This window comes from Aotus nancymaae, unplaced genomic scaffold (assembly GCF_030222135.1).
Source record: "Aotus nancymaae isolate 86718 unplaced genomic scaffold, 86718_ANA_hifiasm-v0.15.2.pri h1tg000025l, whole genome shotgun sequence".
Lineage (NCBI taxonomy): Eukaryota > Metazoa > Chordata > Mammalia > Primates > Aotidae > Aotus > Aotus nancymaae.
Window position 1 is genome coordinate 3114968 of NW_026988438.1, and position 21818 is coordinate 3136785.

General features: G+C 36.3%; 1 protein-coding gene across 1 annotated transcript in view; it reads right to left on the minus strand.

Annotated features, from left to right (window-relative positions):
• LRRC72 (leucine rich repeat containing 72) overlaps window positions 1-21818 on the minus strand; it is a 169994-nt gene that overhangs the window by 3946 nt on the left and 144230 nt on the right. The window contains 4 exon segments of the mRNA XM_064380338.1: window positions 1209-1361; window positions 2336-2425; window positions 11107-11217; window positions 12328-12409. Of these exon segments, the coding sequence (XP_064236408.1) occupies window positions 1209-1361; window positions 2336-2425; window positions 11107-11217; window positions 12328-12409 (436 nt within the window).

Genomic DNA, 21818 nt, shown 5'->3' on the forward strand with positions numbered 1-21818 from the left:
TCTACTGAAACATTTAAGTCCTTCTGCAATACGTTGATTTTCCAATTTACACTGTAGTTGGAAATGACAAATGAAGTGTAAGTCCTTTATTTAGGAAGGACAGGTCTTCTGAAGACCTGTCCTTAAATAAAGAGGCAAAGCTTCAATATTACCTTCTGTTCAATTTCTCTCTATAATTTGTTTTTCAGGAACTACTACTACTCTATTGGACCCTCTCTTTCTAATGTCTCTCCTTTTCTCAATATCTAACTCATATCTATCACTTTCTTTCTCCATGTAGTATTCTGGGTAATTTCTTCCAAACTATTTTTCAATTCAATTTCCCCTTTATTTCTAGACAATTGATTTAGTTCTTTTAAAAGATATATTGTCTCTTTGGCAAAGTGTCATAAAGAAAAGGACTTTGCCTTTGCATCTTTTTTTCATCCACTCTCTCTTCCTTCCTGGAATGAAGATGTGAGGCTTGGTGGTATACCAGCCACTTTGTAATCATAAAGCACACTAACAGTAGCAGAACAAAAGACAGATGGACCCTTGCTCACTGACGACATCATAGAACTTTACACTAACCCTAGACACCCTATCTGTGTATTCTTTGCTGTCTGAGAAAACTAAACCTCAATTCTTTTTTTTTTTGCATTTCTGTTACAAATAAGAAATTAAATTCCAAAAAAAAGAAAGAAAGAAAAAAGAAATTAAATTCCTACTAATGAAACATCCTGAAAATATACAAGTTATACTTGCATATAATGACCCTGTATGTGAGTATAATCAAAATATTACCAGCACTTATTTCTGGATGGCAGAATTGCAGATGATCTTTATTTCTTCTTCATATTTTTTCTATGTTATCAAAAATTATACAACCTTAATTGGTAAAATCATCCATGTTAGTCATAATAAAAATAATGATAGCTTATTTATTGAGCCCTTTATACTGTGTTAGATAATGGGGTAGAGGCTTCAATATATTATCTCATTATTATCACAGCACCTCATTTAATTTAACATGCATGAGTGAGGATGAAAATTGAACACCTACTTTAACTGGACTAAAAGTATTATAAAGTTAGCAAATATATTAGAAATTGTTCCATTATACAGATACTTAACTTTATTGTAAATTGTAGTTGTTATTATTATAATCAAATTATCCAAAAGTCTGAAGAGCTTTAAATTTCATAACTTTTTTTTTGTTTGCAAAATACCTGCAGGTACTCTCTGGGCTGGTTTTTGCTTAAATGGTGATTTAGGATCCCATGAAGCATCTACTTTTCCTCCGAATGCTATTGATTGAACAATATGAGCCTTTTTATGGTTAAAAATGGTAAGCATTGATCTTCTTTCTTTTTCTGTAACTTCTGATAAATGCAAAAAGTAATGTTACTGCATAGCATTATAAATAGGCAGAGTGATTCAAAATAGAACGGACACTTTCCAGAATGTATTTACCTGAACTATGTTATAGGTAAACATCCTGTCAAAATTGTTTTGTAAAGGGGCTATCACAGTTATTTCCATAATCTTACAAGCAATATACACCCCACATGTCACAAGGCAGAGCTTAATCCTTCAGTCTAATGCATCCCAAACACCCACTAACACATCTCTATGGACGATTAAAATTCTAGCACGATACATCCTTTCATTTCCTCAAGTCTATTAGAAAGAAGAGGTATAACCATAAGTTCCTGATGTATCCCATAGAAAGTGGTTAATCAGTAATAAACTAAGAATGTTCAAACCTGTGGAGACAGAAAGGTAAGTAGATAGATAATATAGCACTTGGCAAAATAGGTCTCAAAAAATGTTTAAGTGTGATATGCTGAGGTTGGTTGTGTGTGTGTACATGTGGCTTACAGAAGTCAGACATGCTATCTTGAAGATGTATTCATAAAGAAGTCATGACTGATTATATGTTTCAATATATATATTTACAGAATTTTAAAAAGCATGACTTTTAGAGCTTAAATACACCTTATGAGATTTATTCCAATTCCCTCACTTTTGAGATAAGAAACTAGGGTTCCAGGAGGTAATTTGGCTTCGAACAGGTTAATGTCAAAACCAGGATGAGAAGGAACACTTTCCTCATGCTCAGTTAGAGGGCCTTTCTAATAAAGTAGTAGAGAGACTTGAATTTCTAAATTAGGGCAAATTTCAGAGAGCAGATCTTTCAAAAATAAATAATTGAAAAACTTTCATTTACAAAGACAATTATTCAAAGGTTTTTTTTTTTACAGAGCTATATTTTCAAAGGTAGTCTTCATTTTTAAACCACTGAGGTATAAGCCTGCTTCCCAAATATGTCTTTGCAAGAAAGAAGGGTCCTTACGTTTCCGGTCAAGCAGCGCCACTCCTGGAAGGTGGTAGATGATATATAAACGATACAGGTTATACTGGCACAAAGGGTTTTGGTATAGACCTGCAAATGAAGAATCCAAAATAAGATGTCAGATTTCAAAATTAGCTTCATTTGTCACTTAGAAAATACGAGAAATTGCAAGATTCATATAAAACCTAAGAACTTGTAAAGCTCTTCTTCATATCAAGCAATAGACCCATTAAACCTTTACTTAGAGCAGCAGTTAATTTTTCTATCTGTTAAATTCATGAATTCAAAAAATGTTTGCCAAGTGCTTACTATCTACTAGGAACTGTGCTAAGGGCTAGGATCATATCATTAACCCAAATCTGCCAAAAATAAGGGAAATTTTAACATGTTCATAAATCAGTAAATGGAGAACTGAGACCAGCTCTATTGGAGTCTTGAGGCTACTTTTTATTAAAATATCATTTGTACTCTTCTTTCAGTCTTCAAGTTTACAAGGGTGCATGTGTGAAGATAGGCAGAGACATAACACTCTGCTCTAATAGAATTTACTTCCTCTACACCATTGCTCATAGTTCGGAATGGTCAATAGTAGCTTCAGAGCTCAGCAGGACCAGAGCTGAGCAGATGTGGCTCTTGCATCTTGCCTACCTCTGGCCAGGCCCGCGCAGCTCTGAGATCCTGGTGTGCAGGTGCTAGTTTTTGTAATAAACTGCACTTCCTAATGCAGTGGTTGGAAGAGGGAAGCATGTGGATGCACAAGCAGCCCTGGCACTTCTGACATCGTATCCCTTAGGAATCAGCACATAGGTATGTTTTTAAACATCTTCAACTAGAAGTTGTAACGGCTTTATTATTTTTTTTTTTCAAAAAAAGATACTTTCCCTATTCATCCTAGATGATAATAAACATTTTTTTTTACACAACACTTTTACACTGTTGGTGGGAGTGTAAATTAGTTCAACCATTGTGGAAAACAGTGTGGCGATTCCTCAAGGACCTAGAAATAGAAATTCCATTTGACCCAGCAGTCCCATTACTGGGTATATATCCAAAGGATTATAAATCGTTCTACTATAAGGACACATGCACACGAATGTTCATTGCAGCACAGTTTACAATAGCAAAGACCTGGAACCAACCCAAATGCCCATCGATGATAGACTGGACAGGAAAAATGTGGCACATATACACCATGGAATATTATGCAGCCATCAAAAACGAGGAGTTCGCGTCCTTTGTAGGGACATGGATGAACCTGGAAACCATCATTCTCAGCAAACTGACACAAGAACAGAAAATCAAACACCACATGTTCTCACTCATAGGTGGGTGTTGAACAATGAGAACACATGGACACAGGGAGGGGAGCACTATACACTGGGGTCTGTTGGGAGGGAGTGGGGGGGATAGAGGGGGGTGGGGAGTTGGGGAGGGATAGCATGGGGAGAAATGCCAGATATAGGTGAAGGGGAGGAAGGCAGCAAATCACACTGCCACATATGTACCTATGCAACAACCTTGCATGTTTTTCACATGTACCCCAAAACCTAAAATGCAATAAAAAAAATAAATAAATAAATAAAATAAAGCACTCAACAAATTATATTAAAAAAAAAAAAAAGATACTTTCCCTATTCATCCTAGATGATAATAAACATTTTTTTTTACACAACGTGAAATAAAACTTTTATAATTTTTCAGTTGGGCATTTTTTTTTTTTTTCTTTTGAGACAAGAGTTTTGCTCTTGTCGCCCAGGCTGGAATGCAATGGCACGATCTCGGTTCACCACAACCTCCACTTCCCAGGTTCAAGTGATTCTCCTGCCTTAGCCTCTCTGGCAGCTGGGATTACAGTAGCCTGCCACCACGCCCTACTTATTTTTGTATTTTTAGTAGAGACTGGGTTTCCCTATGTAGGCCACGCTGGTCTCGAACTTTTGACCAGCCTGGCCAACATAGGGAGGCCAACTCCTGACCTCGCGATCCCATCCCTCTGCCCCGCCTCCCGCAACCTCGGCCTCCCAAAGTGCTGGGATTACAGGCGTGAGCCACGCGCCCGGCCCGCCAGGAATCTTTAGTTTTTCGAATTCTGTCAACCCACATAAAATTTCTAGGAAATACTTGGGAAAATACATCTAATAAGGAGAACCACTAGATGGCAGTAATAGAAAGAGCTCCAGCTGCACAACTACTTCCCTCAACAAAATGAAGCTCACTTAATGTACTTGTTAAATTTAAGAGTACTGTTGTAGACTATTCATAAAATACAAAGAGGTTTGATAAAGGCATGAAAATAGTATTAGAAATGCTAAAAAAAAAAACTGATTAATATTTATAAAGAGCAGTTTGTAACAAATAAGATTGGGGTGGGTGCATGCTTAAAGATAGCAAACTAGATAAAAACGAAAAAAAAGTCAATAATCTGGATGTTTTTTCTGTAGTAATAAAACATCCTGATATTTGTTGTATACACACAATTTTTTTCTGGCCAATAAAAGCGTTATATATAGCTATTCCCTGTGTAAAACACAAGCTTTAGAGGGACATAAAGCAGGCAATGGAAGACACCTGGTGCATAATAAACTAAAGTTATAGGAGTGCGGAAAGGCATAAAGGAAAATGTACGCCCAGGAGCCACTAAGAAATTTAAAAGAAAGGAAATATGTATGTAATGGAGAAAATGAGAAGACAAATAAAACAATTTTCTTTTTCAAGATTTCTTAAGAGACAGAAAATGGATTGAATTTTATTTTTATTCTTAAAAGAGAAGGATTTTAAAGTGGTAACAAATAATTATAACTGCACGACAGGGAATAGAACACATGCATATTAAACCAGTAATAAGGATAGATTTTAAAAGAGCCACAGGGATCATGAATTGTAGTTTGAGCCAGAGAAAGTAAAGCAAAGGAAACCCTTCAAGGATATAAAAGCAAAGCACAATTGTTTTTAATGAGAACTTAGGAGGAAGAAACAGTCACGAATGCTTTAGTACAGAAGTCTGCTTTGTGGTTACTGTCTTGGGGAATGACATCTGACACCTCATAACCCTGTTATACACTATAGCATCTGGAAGCAGAGTAGGCCTTTTCATATGATGTTAATGGAAAATGTACCAACATCTTTCAGTGACGTTTTCTCTAGGTGTACCCTTCGTCTTCTTTTCCCTCTGAGGACATAACTATCCATTTCATTTCATTTCTTGGCTTTTTCTGCTAATCCTTGGTGAAGTAACTTCTATATGGAAATCCAAAACCTAGCTTCAGCTAAATAAAACACCAAACTTGGATTACTACTGTTCCATTACTTATTAACAACATATTGATACTAAAAACTCTATTGACTTGTGGCTGACCATTCATTTCAACCTAAAGTAAAAACTGAGTGACACAAAATCAGAAAACTGAGCTGTTAGCCCAGGCTCTGCTTGAATTAACTTTAAAAAATTGAATTAACCAGCTACTCAGGAGGCTGAGGCAGGAGAATTGCCTGAACCCAGGAGACGGAGGTTGCGGTGAGCCGAGATCGCGCTATTGCACTCCAGCCTGGGTAACAAGAGCGAAACTCCGTCTCAAAAAAAAAAAAAATTGAATTAAATAACTTGAAAGTGATTTCATCATTATTATTCACTGTTTCCCAGATCTTAAATTTGAGAAGGAAGCAATCTTATTTTTAACTATTTTTTCCTTCTATGCTATTAAACACTTAACATTTTGGATTTATGAGTTTTGGCTTGATGCTACTAAAATCGCTATAAATTAAATGTCTAAGAGGTGAAATTGGTTTCCTGTGTCTGAATGTTCTGAAAGCCTTCTATGATGTATGGGCACATTCTTTTAGAAACCATGAAGCGAAATTGCTTACACTTTCTCTTTCAATAGGTTAATACCATTTAATCCACCTTCCCTCCAGGCTACTTACAGAGGACACCTCAGTGGCGCCAGCACCGTCTTGCTTATCTTGATTTGGGATTCTGAGTCTCAGCAATTTACATTTACACAATGATATACCAAAATGTCTCTACTACCTTACCACACAAGCTTGACTTACGTGAGTCACGTGTATGAAGCTACTTATTATTGAAACAGAAGAGGAAAAAAAAGGCATCTAAATAACTGGCTCCAGTTATTTTTTTGGTAAACTTAAAGCAGAATTAAAAGTTGTTATTTAAATGAACCCCCATGCTTTTAAGACTGCCTTTGAAGAAAGTTGACATGATTAATAAGGGACCAACATCCCAATTTTAATACATGGGGAAAAGAAAATGATACGGAGAATGTTAAAAGCCTATAGCGAACAGCCTGTGGAAGGAAGTGCAGCTGTCAATAATGAGATGCCAGGATTGTGAGGCTCTGGGTCAAGGTTACGTAGGAAGGTCAGCATCTCCATTGTTAATTATCATCTTGTTTTTACTAAAAATCTCGGGTCCACCACACACCATGTGCTTTTTACTGAACATGGAAATCACCCCGATTGCAAAAGGCAAACTGGGATAAAGCAGTGGAGAGAGGAGGGATCAGAACATTCTCATTTTCAGGACAAACAGGGGTGAAAAACACTGTTGGTTCTTTTTCTTTGGTGGATTGTTTTGTCTTTTGGGAGAGGTGGCCCCACCTGGAAGGGCATTATAGGAGGGGCTCAAAGGAAGAGACACTGAAGATCCTAGCCCCACCCCATCTCCCAGCATCCCCCTACACCCGTGACTTTTGCCATCGGCAGTGGATTGGGGCCACTGCTAAAGAGAAAGGCAGACAACGTTGGAAAGCAATACCTGTGGAAACATGGAGACCCTCTCTCGAAAGAAGGAGCTCCCTGTTCCCAATGCTGATTTCTGGAAGCTCTGGTAGATAGCAGGTTTTAATAATTATGGCATGCAGGAGTCTTATGCATACTTTCCAACAGTGGAGCTTAATAAAACAGAAAATTAAAGAGAAATGAGGAAACTGAAGGTTTAGAACAGGAGAATGGATTAAGCATTTTGTGGCTGTCGGTTTTGGTGGTGGTGGTTTTTTCCCCTTAGTACTGGAAATGGGGGAGGAGTTAACAAAAGCCATCATCGGCCACAAAGTGGGTCTTTGACATATGTGGATTCTGATTTAGAAAGGGTTTGGAGGAGGGAAGACAAGGAAAACAGAGCTGGAAAGGGAGGGTGTGGAAAGGTAGACCGCCTGGAGACAAGAGGTGGGGCCCCCTGACTCTGCCCCGGAAGACAGGAATTCCAGTTCCCAGGACCTCACACTCTGCAGCTGGGTTAGGCCTCCCTAAAGCTCTCAGCCATGAGTCTCTTAGGCAATCCTTGGCAATTCTCCTCATAAATGCCAATGGAAGGTGCAATGCTGAGAATGGATTAGCATTTCATGCTTCAGGCTATTTTCTCACCCTCTGAAGAACTTGTAATTTAAGAGGATTAATAACAACACTTTATATTTTCATATGAATTTACAGCCTAAAAAGACAAAAATGACAACAATCTAAAATACATGGATTTCTCATATTAGTCAATGAGCTGAAACTAATCTATGATTGCAAATGAAGCTCATAGAAAGTCAATCTGAGAACATGACTGTACAAATAACATTAGTTGTCTAATAAATACAAACTATTTTTCATACAATATCTTTAACCAAAATGGGACATGTGTTCAAAATGTGAACCTTCAGAAAATGCTTTTTGTTTTTTGTAATTTGACATAGAATTTTCTCCATTTCAAACAAATGACAACAAGATTCTCAACTGGAAAATTATTGTTATATAACTTGAATTATGTCACTATGATTTTAAGTCGTGGTTGTAAACTGTTGTGACAGGTAATGATATGGACATTATACTACCAGGCTGGTATTTAAAAACTAGAAAAATCCACCCCCACCCCTCATGCCTGGCACAATTCTGTGCTCACATACACCCTTGACAAGTAGGGAATGGGCTGGATTTCAGGATCCATTTGGTCCTGGGCTGGGTACCTTTGTTTAGGGCATAACCCTGCTTATTACTATGGGAGCAAGCTTGTTTACTACTCTCCAAATGTTGTTTTATAACAAATTTGCTTAAATTATCGAGTTTTTGAAATAGCAAATTTAATCATTTTGCATCAAACTCCTTCAACTCTCTAAGAAATATTTAGGCTGAAAGTTATAAATTTGTAAGCCCTATATAGGTATAGACTGACTGGGTCTGTCTTGCTCAACTTTGAGTCCTATTTCTAGTATAGTGTCATATAGTGAATGTGTGATAAACATTTATTAAATGAATGAATGAATTATAAATATTTATCAAATGAATGGAATGAATGAATAAATGGTAAGTAAAATAAGGCATGAGTTAATGTTTCACCATTCCTTAAGAGTTTGGTTAAATCTCTGAGCTTTGCATTTCTGTGATTGAAGAGGGCATGATTCTAATCACATCATAGGATGCTATAAAGATTTAAATGAGAATATAATAAAACATTTGTTTCAACAGGAAAGACATTCAAACATGTCACTATATGATTATTATTTAAAAGATCAGTTATGTTTTCTTGAGAATTTCAAGACTGGATGCAACTTATTTCATTATCTGATTTACATAATTCACAAAATTTTTTTTCTTTTTTTTTTAAATTTCAATTTTTGTTCTTGCTTCAAAATAACATTAATGATGAGAAATGTTTTCTTAAAAAGTGTTTACAGAGTTATCTTAATGTTTGAAGGAATCCTGAGAGGTAGCTGTCAGCTCATTTTATAGAAAAACAAAGGTAAGAGATCTAGGTCTAGCATGACTAGACTTCTTTTAATTATAGCAGAATTTTTTCAGCAGACAAGGGCCAGGTAACTCAAATATGCAGGCCAATTCTTTCACAGAAGATCCAAAACCTGTGAAAATCTCCTGACAGCAGGCAGTCTTATCTTGTCTCTAAAATAAGCATAAAATTGCCATGAACTTGGTGTAATTTTGTGATTTTAATAGTTAGGTTTAAAGAATCTAACTATAACAAATGAATCATTTTCCCTCATTACAGTAGATAACACTGAAAATATATGGAAACTGATATATAACCGATAACACTGAAAATACATAACCGATAACACTGAAAATATATGGAAACCTTAGTAACTCTCTATATTGATCTGATTAGAACCTTCACCATCAGTAGTAGTTTACAACTATTCAAAATGCTGTCTCAGGCAAATCTGAGAAATAAATAGAAAAGGAATTTTTTAAAAAAATCTATTGCATTACATTATATAAAGAGGTCTCTAAACTCTAAAGTCTGAAATCCTACTAATTGATCTGTAGGTCTTTTACCTTTAGTACCCAGAATCCTTTATCTTGTTTTGTGGTTGTATACGTGTTTATTTACCCTTCAAGATCACAAGGTTTTTGAGAATAGTAGTGGTATATTATTATTATTATTATTATTATTATTATTATTATTATTAAGATAGTCTCTCCCTGTCGCCCAGGGTGGAGTGCAATGGCGCGATCTCAGTTCACTGCAACCTCCACCTCCCGGGTTCAAACGATTCTCCTGCCTCAGCTTACCGAGTAGACCACACCCGGCTAATTTTTATATGTTTAGTAGAGATGGGGTTTCACCATGTTGGCCAGGCTGGTCTCGAACTCCTGACCTTGTGATCCACCCACCTCAGACTCTCAAAGTGCTAGGATTACAGGTGTGAGCCATCATGTCTGGCTATTATTATTATTATTTTTACTCATTTTACACTGCTTTCCAATACTGGGTGTGATTCAACATCGTGTCTGGCTATTATTATTTTTTTTTTACTCATTTCACACTGCTTTCCAGTACTGGGTGTGATTCAATATATATGAATAAAGTTTGCTGGTTGCCCAGTTGAAAGCTTAAAAAGTCTTTTAGTTTGTATTTATTTGTTTATTTTTTTGGTATCAGCTTAATTAACTACACAATTCACCCATTTTAAACATACAATTCATGTGTTTGTGGTATATTCACAGTTATGCAACTTATCACCAAAGTCAGTTTTAGTACATTTTATCACCCCCAAAATAACCCCACACTCCTTACCCTCTAGCTTTCACAACCCCCAATACCCTGGCCCTAGGCAACACTCATCTATTTAAAAACAGTTATCTCTCAGTGTTGCTGTCTCTATAGATGTGCCTACTTGGGCACTTATATAAATGAACTCATATAATATGTGTTAAAACTTACTTTTGAGATTAAAACCAAAAACAAATTTAAACATGTAAATGCTTTTGTTACTTTTGTCGTTTTCATTAGACATGTGATAGATAGCATTACACACACACAAAGTTTTCTACCTGTTGTTTTTTCAAAACCTTGTCTTAAAAGACAGGAAGATCTAGTCTTATTTTCAGGAACATCTTAATTTTTTTTTTTTTTTTTTTTTTGAGACAGGGTCTCACTCTGTTGCCCAGACCGGAATCCAGTGGCTTGATCTCTGCTCACTGCAATCTCTGCCTCCTGGGTTCAAGTGATCCTCCTGCCTCAGCCTCCTGAGTAGTTGGGATTATAGGCATGCGCCACCACGCCTGGCTAATTTTGGTATTTTTGGTAGAGACAGAGTTTTGCCATGTTATTTGGGCTCGTGTTGAACTGCTGGGCTCAAGTGATCAGGCCACCTTGGCCTGACAAAGAGCTAGGATTACAGGCGTGAGTCACAGTGCCCGGCCTAAATATCTTAATTGTAAACATTGATCCTCTAATTTTAAACTTGATAAATGGAAGAAATGTCTTATGTTAATACTATTTTAATTTATGGCCATATAAAAGTGGAAACTGTTACTTAGGATCTTGAGATTCAGCATTCCCTTTAATTCCTTCACTGTCGCATCAAGGTTGGTTAACTCGTTGTGGTGTAGCAGGAGTATATGCAATGAAGGCAAATAATGTAGGCCTAAAAAAATAATAAATAAATTTTTTTACAAGATTTTAAGCATTTTTTTTCAATTTTTTTTTACTGCAAATAAAAATATACATTTTTAATATTAACTAACATGCTAACTAAAAAGGAAAACATGATTGCTGGTTAAAAAATGAATAAATACTAATAATATATTACAAATTATTATTAAGAATACAGTAAGGTATAAGTCATACAATTAATTGCAAAGTGGGAATATAGAGTAAATTTCTTTCCACTGTTATTATTTTACTTTTTAAAACATAGCAATGATTTTGTTTGCTTGATTGATTTTGGACGGGTTGTTTTCTTTCTTCTTTTTGTTTGGTTTTGAGGGTTTTTTTCCTTGTCAATCTTACTTAGATTTATAATGCCAGTCAAGGGAAAAATTTCCTCCATTTTACTTAGCAACATAACTGGAAGCCAAATATTCATATCATTTTCATTGATTCTAAATTATATATTTTCCCACATTTCTAACGTAAATGAAAATGGGATGCGTCTTTTTGGTGGCCATGTCATAGCTTCACTGGCAAGATGTTCTTTCTTAGTGGTGCATGAAATCATGATGGGCCTTAAAAGTTATGACATTTTGATTCTATGATATGGTATTAAAGAAAAGTGTTTTGTACTGTACCTCTGTATTTCATGATCATAGTGTGCTACATGCTTTTATAACTGGCTTGAAATGATCAATTTTAAGAGTGTGTTACATATAAAATTAACTCAGAGTGAAAGCAGGAATTTGATTGGTAGAACAATAGCCAATAAAAATTTTTAAGACTATTTATGAAGTTTTTGTATTTATTAATGCTCCCAACTATTGTTAAGATTTGCTTCCATATGTCTAGTTTATATCTGAAATACCTGTTAAACAATTATTTTACATTTGGAATAAGACATACAGCAATATTAAATTAGAAAAGTAATCTAATAGCACATTTCATAAAATAAAATGTACATTCAAACATTTGAAAAATAGATTTCATAATATATTTCAAGAGAAATGTTAAAACAGACTTTTGTATGTATTAGCAATTACCATAGTTAAAAGTTATTACTTAATAGAAAATCTATTAAATCAACAGAAAATTTAAGACATACCTTCTATCTCAAATATTGCATTGTTGTTTAGATATAGTTCTGTCAGACAATAGTTTCTAGTTAGAAATGTTATTCCATGGAGCTAAAAATGAGAGTTTGAGAACAATATACTCTCTATAATAACTGTATATATTACAGAAATGTAAATAATATGATATACATAAATAATATATATTTAATTATAATAAGATAAAAGTTGGACCTTTGCTATTATTTGTGACCTTTTGGTCTGGCCAAGTTACATTTGGATTGTCTTTTAGGAGAATGTGATAAAAAGAATATTTTTAGCCAACTTAAACCTCTCTTACCACATCTCAGCCAAACTCGCTTGCCTGGCTTTCAGAACCTCTGCCACCTGGCATAGCCCTTTTGCTCTAACAATATCTCTACTTCTGCTCCACATAGTCTCACTGGATCTGGCACCACATATCCACCCTATAATATTATCATGTGCCAAGGGCGCTCTCCTTAGATTATGCCAAGGCCATTTTTGCATCTGTAGGAGTTAAGATTTCTGTTTGCCTGCATCTCTTTTTTGTCTTCTTGGTACACTTGAAATTACTTTTAAGGATTAGCCCTAGGCCGGAAAGGCATACTAAACCGTATGAGTGGACTGCCACAGTACATTTTTACTTCTAGAAATCTGTTGAAACCAAGGGTTGATCTCCTTGTATCTTACTGCTGTCTTTTTGCTCTGTGGTGACCCTTTTTTTGTTTCTCTAAAGTTCTACCTGCTTCAGCACTTGCAGTCAGATTTACTGAGTGATGGTGTAATCCTGGACTCTTTCTTTATGGCCTCGTCTATAACCGTCTCCTCTAGCTCTCTGCCTTTCTGGTAAACAGATCTCAGTTTAGCCAAGGGCTCTGCAATCTGAATACATACAGGAGGCAGCTCTGCCAGATCAGGCCCAGTGCTAACAGCTGAACCAGATACCATCTGCAATTAGAGGGCAGGGCACAGTATAAACCTGTTGATCATTCGCAGTCCATCCTTTTTCACAAAGCCTTTCCTGACAATTCCTATGCTCATGAACCTCCTTTTTCTTGACCATCCCAAATGCTTATTTTGACATGTACAGTTAATCACTTGAACATTAGTGTTTTGTGTGTTCCTTAAGGAAAGGAACCATGTTTCTTCAGCATCTCATCTTTTCTACCTTCTGACTCTCTTAACAATATAGTGAAGAAATTGCACCTTACTTTTAAGGTTAAATTCAAAATTCCATATGAATGGAAATAGTAAAAGTACTCTCTAAATTCCTCAAATGAACCATTAGGTACTATGTACATAATATGCTTAACTGTATGTCAGAAATCATTCTGGTAACTTGTAAGGAGAACTCCTATTTTTTTTAAAATATTGACTCTATAACATCAACCAAATTTATAAGATGTATTTGCATTGTGAAGATGAGACATGGTAGAGCCATAGAGGAGACGCAGTTATGTTCTCAGAACTGCAGGTAAGTTAAATGTAGGAATGATACCTTCATTATTTAACACATAATCTGGCAAGGAAAAGATTCTCATGAAAGAGTTATTGATCAAGTATTTAGTACTTTATATATACAAATATATGTTCCTGATTGTAAATTCATTTTTTGTGTGTGTTTTCTAAAGCTTATTGCAGGAACTATTTTTTTTTTTTTTTGAGATGGAGTCTTACTCTGTCGCCCAGGCTGGAGTGCAGTAGTGTGATCTCGGCTCACTGCAACTTCCACTTCCTGGGTTCAAGCAATTCTCTTACCTCAGCCTCCTCAGTAGCTGGGACTACAGGCACATGCCACCACACCTATTTATTTTTAGTAGAGATGGGGTTTCATTATGTTAGCCAGGCTGGTCTCGAAGTTCTGACCTCAGCTGATCCACCTGCCTCCCAAAGTGTTGGAATTACAGGCATGAGCCACGATGCTTGGCCAGGAACTATTATTATTAGTTAAATAAAACTATTTTGCTCATTAATGAACAGATTCAGAAAATGGATGCCAACCCATCTGACTTAGTGAAGATTTATTGGCCATTTTATTCATGCCCCTCTCATATCTCAGAAAAGCTGTTTTAGATTTGTATTCAAAGTTTAAAAACTGACTTATTTGATGAATTTTCTTTGCTTTGTTTTTATACTGGCAACATTCACAAATTATGAAGCTATAAAAGGCATATCATGTGCTGTTCATCTGATTGTTCATAGATTCATCTCCTCCAAATTATGCCAGCACTCCTTCTGGAGGGCCACTAGTAATCTCCCCACGTTTTGTTATGTCATGAGAGATGCCATGTTTCCCCAAGGTAGGAAAAACCATTCAAAGCCAGAAGGTGAGTGTCCCTGTTGGCCCCTTATCCCTTTCTAACTTTTCCAACTGGCCTCCTGGCAGCATTTCACTAACTTCTTTTCTTCCTGTCACCACTCCCTGCTTTAATAAGAGCCACACTTGACATCAGCATAGGAAAGGAACGTCAGTGGAAATCATGACTTTTTCCTCTCTCTTCTTCCAGTTACCTACCAACCACACATTAACAGAACATTACTCATTAGCTGAGACCTTAATTTCTCTTGCACTGCTCATTAAAACAAGTTGAACACTAATAAATCTGACAGTTTGACCTTGATTATAGAATCATAGTGTTCCCATAAGCACGAACATCCTTGGACCATGATTATTGGGGTTATAGGATTGCACTGTTTGTGAAGGTGAGGGGAAGTGAAGGGAGATAGAGTGGAGTCAAAGCCGGATCATGAGGGCCTTGGGGAGCAATTAAGAGATCTTGTTTAGAACAATGTTATTGCCCAATTAGGTTTTAGAAAGAAAATGACAGGTTTACAGGGCATAGTAACTACCAACAGCAGGAGATGAATAAGGAGGGTGTTTCCCTAATTCAGAAGAATTTGTGGTGGCCCAAAGTAGAGTAATGGTGGCAGAAGAAAAGAGGAATGGAGGAAATTGTGAGAGTATTTCAAAGGAAAATTTAATAGGCATTGCAAGATAGCAAGTTGTTAAAGTCAAGAACAACATAAAACATGTGTATTGTCCTGATACTCAGCCATTATTAAAGTCAAATGTTATTTTATTTTATTTATTTATTTTTTGAGATGGATTCTCACTCTGTCACCCAGGCTGGAGAGTGCAATGGTATAATCTCTGCTTACTGCAACCTCCGCCTCAGGGGTTCAAGTGATTCTCCTGCCTCAGCCTCTCTAGTAGCTGAGATTACAGGCATGCACCACCACACCTAGCTAATTTTTGTATTTTTAGTAGAGGTGGGGTTCTGCCATGTTGGCCAGGCTGGTCTTGAACTCCTGACCTCAGATGATCCTCCCGCTTTGGCCTCCCAAAGTGCTGGGATTACAGGTGTTAAGCCATAGTGCCTGGCCATAAAATGTTATTATAATTATCCATTTAGAGAAATCTATGTCACTGCTTCTCAGGATTGCTGTAGGATTTATATTTAGTGTGGCATTTCACAAATCATATGTTTTACCTTAGGCTTGGACCATAGCAAATGCTCAATAGATGACTATTATTTAACCATTATTAACTTTGTGGAGCTGGGAGCTTTTTTTTTTTTTTTTTTTTGAGCCAGAGTTTCGCTCTTGTTACCCAGGCTGGAGTGCAATGGCGTGATCTCGGCTCACTGCAACCTCTGCCTCCTGGGTTCAGGCAATTCTCTTGCCTCAGCCTCCTGAGTAGCTGGGATTACAGGCATGCACCACCATGCCCAGCTAATTTTTGGGGGGAGCTTTTAAGTTTAATATAAAATACATATAGGTAATCACTAGGGTACTACTAGGTACAAGTGTATACCACCATGAATTTAAAATTAAGGAGAAATTCAGGTTTTCTTAACTTCTACAACAATCACATATATTGGACCAGATAATTCTTCGCTGGAGTTGATGGGATAGGGGCTGCCCTGGGGGTTGTACATTAAACCCACATAATGTATCTGGGTATAATGTAATTATAATTAAACCCACATAATGTCATCAGTATAAAGGATGGCTTCAAAAAGTTTGTTATTGTGAAACAAGACTATGAAACTTTACATTTGGAAGTGAACTTTAAAATCATGCATGTGAGACTGCATAGGTGAGGTAAATGATCTCTGGTTCAAGATACAGATGAAACACACATATTTACTTTCTTTCATCAGAAATTAATCTAAAATGACAGTACAATAATTGTTGTCAAAGTTGTATATCCATAATGACAGAGGGAATAGGAGAGGAGACAGCAGCAACATAATTTTGGAAGCTAGGAAGCATATGGTCAAGTGGTAATGGAATTAAGAAAATAAGAAAGTCAAATTCTAAACCAGAAATCAAGTTGATACAAATGCCCCTTGACTTACACAATATGTCTATGTCTCAATAAACTCATCATAAGTTAGAAATGTTATAGGTGTAAAGCGCATTTTCAATTTAGGATATTCTCAACTTATGATGGGTATCTGGACGTAACCCCATTCTTACTCTGCGGAGTGAACTCAATATATTGCATTTGCACCATCATTAACTTAAAAAGTCATTAAACTGAACCACTGTAAGTCAGGGAGCATCTGCATTTTTCACAATGTTCTAAAAGACTCAGTAACTGGAAGCAAAGGTAAAGCGGGGGGGATTAAATAAGCATTACCTAAAGCTATTTAAGAAGCAATTCCATTTCTAGAGAATGTACCCAGTGTACTATTAGGCAACTGAGTCTCACCTACCACATCAAAAGACTGGAAGTTTATTCTCTAGAGAGAATAAAATAGAGTCACCCTGCAGAGTTGAAGACAGAGGAGCTTCACAGGAAGATCAAGGGAATGTATGTACACTGAATGTTGAGAACTCTCAGTTCCCTAGCTTGGCTCTCAGAATGCTGGTAGTCTTTACTCCTGGGCAGAAGATTGGAAAAAGCTTTGATGGGGATTCTATCCTCCCAAGAGGAGAGATCTAAAAATACTAAGGTTATGATTCCCCCAAACTCTGCCCTGCCAGACAGCCCTATAATGAAGCTCACTGTTGACAAGCCTCAATCACACATGCTCAACATGTCCAATCAATATTTTAGACTTTCATCTTAATTACAGCCAGTTTGTCAAGGACTTTTGAAGCAAAATTTGGACCTGAAAAATAGAGATCCAAACGTACATATATGAACAAGATTAACTTAGAGAAAATAGATATTATGTAAATAGCAGCAGTGACAACATCATTACTATTATTATGCTCGGAGAGATTAGAGAGGATATTATCCTAGAAACAAGGAAAAGGTAATATAAAATAAACATTTGAATCACCAAACACCTGTTAGAATGAATATTACAAAAACAAAAAATAAGTGTTGTTGAGGATGTGGAGAAATTGGTACCGTTGTACACTGTTGGTAGGAATATAAATGGTGCAGCTTCTATGGAAGACAGTATGGAAGTTCCTAAAAAAATTAAAAATAAGTCTACCGTATGATATGGCAATCCCATTTCTGGATGTAGGTCGAAAAGAATTGAAATCTGGACATTGAAGAGATACCGTATTCCCACGTTCATTGCAGCACTATTCACAATGGCTAAGGAGTGGAAACAACCCAAATGTCCATCAATAGATGAACGATTAAAGAAAATTTGTCGCTTACATACAATGGAATATGATTCAGACTTCAAGAAGAAAGAAATCTTACAGCTGAGACAACATGGCTGAACCTGGAGGACATCAAGGACATCATACAAATGAAGTAAACCAGTCACAAAGGACCAATACTGAATGATTGCACTGACAAAGTATCTAACACAGTCAAACTCATAGAGGCAGAGAATACAATGGTGGTTGCCAGGGGCTTGGAAGAGGGGGAAATGGGAAGTTTTGGTCAATGGCATAAAGTTTCAGTTATGCAAGATGAATAAGTTCTAGAGATTAGTGGTGTAACTTAGTACCTATGGTTGAAAATATGGTATTGTGTGCTGAAAATTTTGTTAAGAGGGTAAATCTCATGTTAAGTGTTCTTAGCACACACAAAAAACAACCAACCAAAAAAACCCACACACACAAAGGGACACTAAGAAACTTTTGGAGTGACGGATCTGTCTCATTACTTTGATTGTGGTAATCATTTCATGGATGCATGCAAATCTCCAAACTCATCAGGTTGTATACATTAAACATGTACAGGGTTTCTTTTTGTATATCAATTATGCCTCATTAAAACTGTTAAAATATATACTTTCATATAATAATATATTATATATAAAGGTAATATAAAATATAAATATATTTAATCTAAAATATTATGCAAATATGTAATTTTACTATATTATATAATATAAATAACATAAAAATAAACATTTAGAAGAGAAAAGCTCTTAAAAATTAAAACCATAAAAGTGGATATTAAAAATGTAATAGGAGAGTTGAAAGAGAAAGTTGAGGAAATCTCCAAGAAAGAAGAGCAAAATGACAAAGAAAAAAATAGGAAATAACAAGGAAAATATAAGAAAATTAGAGGACCAGTTCAGTAGCTCAACATGTGCATAGTAGAAGTTCTAGTAAGAAAGAGCAGCAGACAGAAGAGAAGAAAGTTAACAAAATACGTGAAGAAAATTTTCTAAAACTAAAAGGCAAAAGTTTTCACATTGAAATTTCCCTAAGCTCAGTACAGTAAATGAAAATAGGCTCACAGCAAGGCACATCACTGTAAAACATCAGAACATTGAAGACAAAGAACAGAGCCTATGGACCTCCACACAGGACACACATACAAACCAGGGTCAGGGCTGAGTATGGTTTTATCTCCTCAACAGGTACACTAAAAGCTAGAAGACAATGAGGAGATGTCTTACCTTCAACCTAGAATTCCACCAGCCAAACAAGCCAAAATATTGGCTGAAATTTGAGAATTGAATAAACTCAATTGTAGGCATGCATTATTTAAAAAAAATTTACACCTTCAACCCTTTCTCAGGAACCCAAAAAGACAGTACAATAAACAAGAGGCAAAGGAAGTACCGAGGGTGGTGAAGGAGAGTGACTGAGATTGTACACAGGCACACAGGGCAAGCAGTTGTGATTGCAACAAGAAGGTTTAGGGCAGACAGCATGGAGAAAATGAAAATATTTGAATGCATTGAATAGATTTGGTCAACTCGCAGAGAGTTTGGGTTAAAGAAGTGAAAATAGCAGATTTTAAAAAGTATATGAGTTTGTTAGGGCTGCTAAAACAAATTCCACAACCAGGTGGCTTAAACAGCAGACATTTATTTCCACAGTATTGGAGGCTGGAAGTCCAAGGTCAAGGAGTCATCAGGCTTGGTTTCATTCTGAGGCTTCTCTCCTTGGCTCGTAGGTGACCATCTGCTCCTGGTGTCTTCATGTAATCCCTCTCTATGTGCATATGTCTGGTGTCTCTGGCTCTCTCTTAGTCTTTTTTTGTTATAAAGATTTTAGTCATAATGGGTTAGTGCCCACCCTAATGACCCATTTTGGCTTAATCATCTCTTTAAATGCCCCATTCCCACATACAGCCACATTCTGAGGGACTGGGAATTAGGGCTTGAACATATGAATTTGAGGGAGATGCAATTCAGTTCATAACAAAAAGCTAACAAAAAAGTCAAACAAATATAAACTCCGGGGAATTGAAGGAAGTATAATCAAGGAAAACATAAAGCTGAATACATGGCTTAGCTCTGAATAGGATACTTTGTCATAACAATATACCAGCGAATATTAATTTAACCCAAATTACAATACAACCACATCAGGAGAATGGGGAATGGAAAGTATGCATGTGTGTGGTATAAGAAAGGGCAGGAAAGAGAAAGAACTAAATGCTCATTTCCTTAGTGAAAATTCAATAGCTATTTTCTAAAAGGGAAAAGTCAAGAAGTCACAGCAATACCAGCAAGTGACTTAGAGAAAAGCTGATAAATAACAAAAGATCACTTAAAAGAATTGAAAGTTGTTGCAACTGGGGAATGACAAGTGAGGGCAGATGTGTGCAACTCTTGCTAACTTAGAGAATTAGCCAATTCTTTCAACTAATATTAAATGTTTATATTGCTATGTTAAGAACAACATAAAGAAAAAGAGTAAGGAGGTTGGGTCTTATTGTTTATTCTGTGACTACTGTGTGCAAGTTTCTTTGATTAGTAATTCACACTTGTTATTTCATTTATTTTTTATGACAACCCTAGAAGCAATCAGAAAGAATAAATATATTATCTGAGAAGTACATAGTTTGAGAGATACGATGTGACTTGCTCCATATTATCATCTGGTTAGTGACAGAGCCATTGCTACACTGCAGTTCTTAGTTTTACATTGCTTTTAATTTATTTTTTGAGATAGGGTCTCACTGTGATGTCCGGGTTGGAGTGGAGTGGTGCAATCACAGTCACTGCAGGCTCACCCTCCCAGGCTCAAGCTTCCTCCCACCTCAGCCTCCAAGAAGCTGGCATTACAGGCTCACATCACCATGCATGGCTAATTTTAAAATTTTTCATAGAGATGTGTTCTGACTATGTTTCTCACACTGGTTTTAAACTCCTGGACTCAAGCAATCCTGTAATCATAGCCTCCCAAAGTGCTGGGGTTACAGGCATGAGCCACCTCACCTGAAAACATTTGCTAATTTAATAACTATCCTGTTCCTGGTACTCTGATAGGAATCGTTAATGCAGATGTTAGTACTGTTCCGTTTTTTATCTTTCTAAACATTAATAAAATATGGGACACACTTGTAAGTCTTTGGCTGTATAGCATCTAAAACTCCCACAATTCAAAGACTTTCTTGTCTAAGGAGTCTTGGTGGCAATCAGAAACTACACCTCGTTATACAAGATATTTGCTTTTCCATACTTCTGGCAGGTAGGGCATGGATTCATGACCTAGGCTCAGACAATCCGATGCATCCACTCCAAACTTCCAATCAGGAACTACTCATGCAAAGAAGCTGAGACAGTTGAAAGTTAATTCTGGTGGTGGTAGAGATGGAGAGAAAAAATAATTGCTTTCCATAGCAGTGGAAATGGTGGCAGTGGTGATGGTGGATTGGATGTGTCCAGTGGCTGGTGCTGGTGACACCAACAGTACAAGCCACTGCTCCTATGGTCGATTGTTTTTCCACAAACAAGTGTTTCTGGAAAATAGTTCTGTGACATAGTTTTGACCATGGCTCCCTTTGATTTTGAGAATTTTCTGAACTTGATTCTCAAGCTCCATATCTATTCAATATCTTCTTGATAAATAATTTTTCTGCTTAAATCAGCCGAAGCATGCTTCTGTCATGTGAACTTCTGTTACCCTAACTAGTACTCATGCAAAGAAATATTCTTAGCCATGAAGTCCAATAAACAGAAACTGATGTTTTTAAATGAACAAAAAGTAAAATACTAAACAAAATATTATAACCTCCTCAAATTTGTAATTGATAACTAATTACATGCCATTTCAATTCACTGACAAAATGAAAATAAATATTGTATTTATGAGAAAATCTTAGAGTTTTTATTTACTC